Source organism: Pseudogymnoascus verrucosus (assembly GCF_001662655.1).
Source record: "Pseudogymnoascus verrucosus strain UAMH 10579 unplaced genomic scaffold scaffold_94, whole genome shotgun sequence".
Classification (NCBI taxonomy): Eukaryota; Fungi; Ascomycota; class Leotiomycetes; order Thelebolales; family Thelebolaceae; genus Pseudogymnoascus; species Pseudogymnoascus verrucosus.
In genome coordinates, this window is record NW_017263745.1 from 12,359 (window position 1) to 19,408 (window position 7,050).

At 49.1% G+C, this 7,050-nt stretch overlaps 1 protein-coding gene across 1 annotated transcript in view; it reads left to right on the top strand.

The window, feature by feature from the left end:
• Positions 1-4,404, top strand: part of VE01_10686 (uncharacterized protein) — a 4,857-nt gene extending 453 nt beyond the window's left edge. The window contains exons 2-4 of the mRNA XM_059464170.1: positions 20-3,442; positions 3,497-3,546; positions 3,601-4,404. Coding sequence (XP_059319222.1) covers positions 20-2,647 — 2,628 coding nt within the window. The 3' untranslated portion in view covers positions 2,648-3,442; positions 3,497-3,546; positions 3,601-4,404. The remainder of the gene's footprint in view (positions 1-19; positions 3,443-3,496; positions 3,547-3,600) is intronic.
• The last annotated feature ends 2,646 nt before the right edge of the window (positions 4,405-7,050 follow it).

Genomic DNA, 7,050 nt, shown 5'->3' on the forward strand with positions numbered 1-7,050 from the left:
GGCCGAGAAGAAAGCAGAGGCCGAGAAGAAAGCAGAGGCCGAAAAGAAAGCAGAGGCCGAGAAGAAAGCGCAGGCCGAGGAGAAAGCAGAGGAAGAGAGGAAGGCAGAGGAAGAGAGGAAGACGAAGAAAGAGAGGAAGGCTGACGAAGAGAGGAAGGCTGAGGAAGAAGAAATCTTCAACGCGCGTGTGGAGCACGTGAACGATGCCATCACCGAGTCCATTTCGTTACAGTTTGGCGGCCCGACCCCCGTGGAGCCGGGAGAGCCGGAGTGGCTCGCTTGGGACTGGAATGATGGGCTCCTCCTTCGATCAGGTGGGAGCAGCAGCAGCTGTCCTAACGTGCGGGTGCGACCCGGGCTCTGGGCGCGAGACGATCCAAAGGCCCTCGATACGCTCGTCAACCCTCATGCCCCATTCTTGAATCGCCTTGCACAACTCTGCACGTCAGCTCGAGTTCAGGAATGCACCCGCAGTCCCTGTACACAGCAGAGGGCGATCATGGAGCGCTTCGCGCCTGAGTGTGGATGGCCCCGCTTTCGCCAGTGGGCCATTGCCGCCATGGCCTGTCAATCATGCTTCACCCACGCACAGAAGCTGACGCGCGCCCACACGCACCTGGTGACGGCCGCCTCGCTCTGCCACTGGCTCTTGATCGGGTACAGGCACCGCTCCAGACCAATCGAGGACGAGATAGTCGGCAAGCGGCGGAACACACACCGCGTCGACCTGGCCAGCGTATGCGAGGTCATTTACTGGATGCTCACCATTCAATCGCATATTGGCCTTGGCAACGTCGCTGAAGGCAAATGGGGGCCCGAGTTCCTGCCAGTTGAGGTGGTACAGACAGCAGTAGCCACGGCCCGAGCAAGAGCCCGCCAAATCGGTATCTGCCCATGGCGGCTCGAGAAGTTGACCGAGGTGGCTGAACGCAAGGAGGCTGACCTGCCTGCGCTCATGGAGCTGGCCCAGCACTACCCAGCCCTGAGCAACTTCAAAGTCGGCCCCGGAGACCCCGAGTATCACAAGGACCGCTACCACGGCTTTTGCACGCCGGAAGAGTGCGGCCCGAACAAGGCCGATACCGAACAGATGACACAACTCCACAAGTGTCCCCCGTGGCAGCGGGACGCCTGTGGACAACATCCCGTCAAATACTCAGTCAAGGCGCTCGAACGCTCCATCGAGGCCAAGAGGGGATCCCAATGGTCACGCTTCAAACCACGCATGGCTGCGCCCGGAGAGCCGTACGTCGCCATCTCGCATGTGTGGATCGACGGCACCGGCGTCGGCAACGGCCCCAAAGGCCTAAATAGCAAAGCGTCCAGCAACCAGGGCAATGTCAACCGCTGTCTCAACGACTACTTCACCCGGATCGCCGAGAGGGAGAACTGCTCGGCAATCTGGTGGGACACCATTTCGTTGCCGATAAACCCAAAGATCCGGTTGCAGGAGATCCACAAGATGCAGAATACGTACCGCGATGCCACGCACACCATCGTGCACGACAGTGGCCTCCTCGACTTCGAGTGGGCCGACGACGGCAGTCCCTGTGTTGCCCTAGTGCTTTCGGCCTGGTTTACCCGCGGCTGGACCGCCCTTGAACTGCATGTGTCCCGCCGGAGCCTCAAGGTGTTATACAAGGGCCCCGACCCGCAAACTCCACTGATCAAAGATCTAGACAAGGATATCCTGGCGCACGACCCGCGAAACACGACCCGTGCTCACTGGATTGCCTCATCGATTATCCGGCGCTTACGCCAACGCGTCGAGAATGTCCGCGACATGTTGAGCATTCTCCGCCCGCGTGCTACCTGCCGCGTCAAAGACCGCACCACCATTGCTGGCCTTCTCGCAGACCTGGACCCTCCCACTTGTACAGAATGCACAAACCCCCCCTCCGAAGACGATCCAGATGCAAAAAGACAGGCCTTTAACAAGCACGTCGAGATGCACACGACCCGCCGAGTCCTGACGACCCTGGGCAAAGTCGGATGCGCGTCACTCATCCATGACAAGGAACCGATGGAAAATTCAGGACCCTTCTCCTGGACGCCCAGTGCAGTGCATGACATGCCGGTGAACTCAGGGGGGGATCTCCAACCAGGTATCTTCGGGGATGGCATGCTAGACGTGGATCAGTATGGCCGAGTCATGGGCAGCTGGCACTATCGGGGCTTGACGCGCGATGATGCCGCCTATTTTGTCGAAGCGATAGATTCTGACAACGAAGGAATGGTTACGCGTATCACGGATGCCCTCCGCCATTGGCAGAACTGCTTGATCCTGCGGGAGTTACCGCAGGACAAAGGCCCAGCCCTTCTCGCGACGACGGTAGGCAAGGAATCCGTTAATGGGAGAACCATTACCGACTGCCACTACGTGGGCGGCGTGACAGTGCGTGCTGATAACAATCCTTATGGCGAAAGCTACGACATCAGGTATTCGTACGGCACCGTTCGATTTGGGAACGAGAATGGCCGGCCCGATATGAGAGCACGGGACATCGTCCAGCTTCGTGATGCTGCTCCTTCTAACGAAGAGAGTTATGACGGAGAGGACGGCGAGGAGATACCAGAGGATGGAGAAGAGGAGGGTTGGATTGGTAGTGATAGCAATGGCCCACGGAGGCCGAGGGGTATGTTTTAAATACTAAGTTACTAGCTAACCCTATTACTAGGTTTCGTGGCAACCGGGCTGCCGGTTTCAGCCGTAACACTATACTAGCCCTTGAAGAGGTTATGATTAGTTTGAATAATTTTTCTCATAAAAATTTGTCAATGGGGGGTTGGCGTAGACTCCCAAAACCTGCTGACGCGATTTAAGTGCCCATTATAACTCGTGCGCCCAGTACCGTTTTCCTGGGAGAATTAGAGGAATATAGTAGTGTCTAGTGCATATACCCCCACAGCGCCTAACTTCTACAATGGGATAGAACTGCTCCGCGAGGTTGACAGCACTTGGAACCATGTCAACGGCACCGTGCCATGGAGCGAGCACGACGAGGCAGGCAGATTGGTGGCAGCCCTGGCATGGAAGTATAATTCCTGCGCGGTAGATGCTGTCTTCGTGGCGGCACTTCTCCTAAATGTAGGGAGGGTGCAGGCCGGCCAGGCAGATCAAACATACCTGCAGTAGTTTGGCATTCACGCAAGGCTGATGCGAAAGATCATTCGCCTGCCATGGTCGAAGCTTACGAGGGTCCAAATCGGCGATCTACGTGATATTCTTTGCGGGGCATTGGAACAAGAGGATGTTATCTATAGAGCTTGAAACGTTTGAATCCGAGAGTCACAACAACGAGGTCGTTGATCACTGAGGAGAAATCTGTCGGAGCAGACGAAACTAGACAAAAGTCGGCAGGCGCAGAGGAGCAGGAATCGAAGGGGGGCGCCGAGAAATCCAAGGTCGAACTTACACCAGATGCTGCTAAACAGCAGATCGGTAAGTCATATTTGCAGCAGGAAAGGTTAAGTTACTCGAGTCTAACTCATGCAGTCAACTTCGTCGCTGGTTACAAGGTGCAGAAGAAGAAGGGAGATGACGAGGTAAGAATATCAAAGGGTTACTACCTACTCGATGGACTAGGCTGACTATGGTAGTTTGAGGATATTGACGAAACGCCGTCAAAGAAGCTGAAGACTGTAGAGGAGCCTGCTATGTGAGCTAAGGCGGCAAGCTCGCCTCTCTGATATCAGCATGTGAGCTATTACAAGACTTGTGCAGTATGCATAGGCATAGTACAGAACTGAACAAAAGCCGAAGGATGAGCGACGTAAGGCCCTTCTACCCTCGACACCGCCCCATGCCTATTTCTTCACAAGCTGTACCACACTCTGTATCAAATTTTACGTCTGCGGTATGTCAGCGCTGAACGCTTTGTTTCTGCCGATCGCACGCTGGCGACCGTTCCTAGGAAGCCGAGTCGATGGTTTGGAGATGGGCGAGCGCTGATCGCGGGCTGTCATGGCCTTGTCATTGATGGACTATCACTGTACAGTACGCGGTAGATCCTCTGTCATGGACCAATTGGTTCGATTGGATGTGAGGATGGGGAAGCTATATCCCGCTCGTCGTGATGCATTGCTCGGTTTTCTTATGGGCATACTTAGTCTAGCAAACTGGCAGCCTAGAGAGGATCATAAGTATCCCTCTCCGGTCCTCTCCATCGCTCGACCCTTTTTCTCACTTACTATACCCATAACAACTCTACTTGAACTATACTGTACTCGTCTAGCGCTCATGGCACTCTCTCAGAGCGTTAAGTTCTAGACGTTGTTAGTTCTGAATTATAAAGAAAAAATTATAGTTTAAAAGAAGCTTCCTCCTTACACGTCTTTATCTTTGTACTATAAGATGTCATATAATATAGATTAGCACTAGATATTACCATTGCAAAACTGCCATTTCCTTTTATTTTGCTCTCATTACGTTCATATTGAGTGGAGTTCCCCGGCACTGCTAAATCTGCCATCTCTTAAGGTCTTGAGTCTAGACTGGTCTGATTTCAAAAGACGTCGAACTGGAGTTACATACGATGGGATCATTAGGGCCAAGTTCGAGAAGAGGCATCTTGGTCGCAGTTTAGGAACTTTTTAGTGCGCGATGAGCTGGAACATGACCAATTGCGGCGGTGTGTCTCAGCCGTGATATATTGGACGATATATCGCTTCGCTAATCGATTGATTTAAAGATGTCATTCTGAAACCGTCGACCAAATCTAGCAAGTTCCCCACAGAAATGCCAGTTGGTTGTGTTACTGCTGATTCGTTTCAGTTCCTTACCACTTATACTGTTCCGCTGTCCGCTACGGTGGAGCGAACTCCTTGCTTCACAATGTAGCAGTAAGTTAGTTGAAGGCAGTACATTCCACATGGTAACATTACGTGCGACAAAAGGAAATCGAGCGGATCGAGATGTCTTTGTAACAGAGGGTTAGGGCCCGTCTAGATCAATGTTACGTCTAGAGCTGAATGCTAGTACACAGGGCTAGATGTTAGTGCCATCGATGACTTTTGTCACGTCATAGTTGAGTTCTAAGGGCCATTGACCGATGACTTTAGGTCCCCTTAACATCTGGAAAAACCTAACTATATAAAGTTCCAGTTTCTACTCCCATGAACACGACCGTTGTCAACAACAAATAACAGAATCTCCACCTAACAGTAATTCACAATGACTAGATTCTTCATTTTGCTCTTCTTTAGTAAGCCTATAAGAAATAATCTATTATGTTCGTATTTCCTTGACGTGGCTAACTGAGACAGTTACCACTGCCCTGTCGCTAGTGATTGAGGATCGCACTCTAGATGACGGCTGCTTGAAATGGTGCTTAGAGAGTTACGGTAAAAACATAGTCGGAGGCGCCCTGTGTGTAGCTCTTGCTGCACTAAAACGCGGGCCCTGCTATATCTGTGGTCCACAGAAGGTTTCTGTAACTGAACAGTTCTGCAACGGCCAGTGTGACGAGACCAGCACTGACAATAAGAATTGCGGTGCGTGTGGAAAAGTTGTAAGTTTGAATATCTGTGACAACCTACTCTCTGAAGTAACAAGTGACCACAAAGTGCCCCGCCAATACCAATTGCGATAAGGGTATCTGTCGCCCTTTAAGCAACTGCAATGCCGTGGACATGTGCGAAAACACTCCATTATGCGGTACCGACTGTATCTGCCAACCCGACGAACGTGGCAAGGGGTACTGCAACATACCGCAGTTGTGCAACGCCATCCCTAGCTGTAACACCATTGCCGACTGCCCTGTTCCTGGCAGCGTGTGCCTGTTCACTTGCTGCCCTGGCGGCAAATGCTGGCAGCCATCTCTGCTGGTCTGCAGCAACCTTGCAGCCCCTAGGATGATTTTCGAGGATCACCGTATTAAAGCCCGTGATGGTCTGTGGAGTGGTCATATCCCAACGAATGGTTAAGTAACGTAGGTCATGGTGTAAGCGGCGACATGGTGTAAGCGGCGATTTTAGAAAACACACCAAAATCCACATCACGTGACTGAAATTAAAACCTTAATAACTTCTATAATAATGCTTGTAAAGCTTAGTGCTCTTATATTATTAGTCTCTATATATGTATACATTAGGATTTAATTTGCTATAATGTAAGCTAGTCTTATTAAAGAGTTATTTACACTTAAAGTTTTGCTATACAAATATTATATATAGGAAAAGCTAAAACCTTAATATATACTATAAAATACGACTAGCGCTACTAGCAAATTTACATATATTAGATGATTATACAAAGAGTAATAGTCTAAGAGTATTAAGCTCTATAAACATTATTACAGAAGTTATTAAGGTTTTAATTCTAGTCACGTGATGTGGATTTTGGTGTGTTTTCTAAAATCGCCGCTTACACCATGTCGCCGCTTACACCATGACCTACGTTAAGGTAGCTACAACACTATTATAGATACTATAGGGGCCTATCTTACAAATGCTATATATAGTAGTACTAGTAGCCCTAAATTCTCTACTTAGGACAGTAATAGCATTATAGATTCTAATTATAACAGACTTAGTGCCTTGTACCTATTTAACCCCTCCTAACGTAGGTCGTGGCGTAACGGGTGTAATGGCGTAACGGGGGTATGTACCTTTACAGCTAAACTTGTAAGCAATAGTACTTAGAACCAAAAACTTCAAACCTAAATAACTCTATGAATAAAATTAGTAAAGCTTATTCCTTGTATATATTAGAACTGTATATAATACTCTTTTACATAAAAAAACGCTAGTAGCACTATAATTGTTTTGCATAAGTTATTAAAGGTCTAAGATTTTACCATACAAAATATTAGTATGGTAAATCTATAATTGTTAATAACTTCCTTATATAACTAGCTTACAGGCTGAAATTTCTAAGTCGAATATATGTATATATGAAGTTTCTATATACAAAAGTATTATACTTTACATCACCTACTTAAGTAGTTATTAAAGGTTTTAATTCTAGTCACGTGATATAAATTCGCTAGCAAAATACCACTACCCCCGTTACGCCATTACACCCGTTACGCCACGACCTACGTTACATTA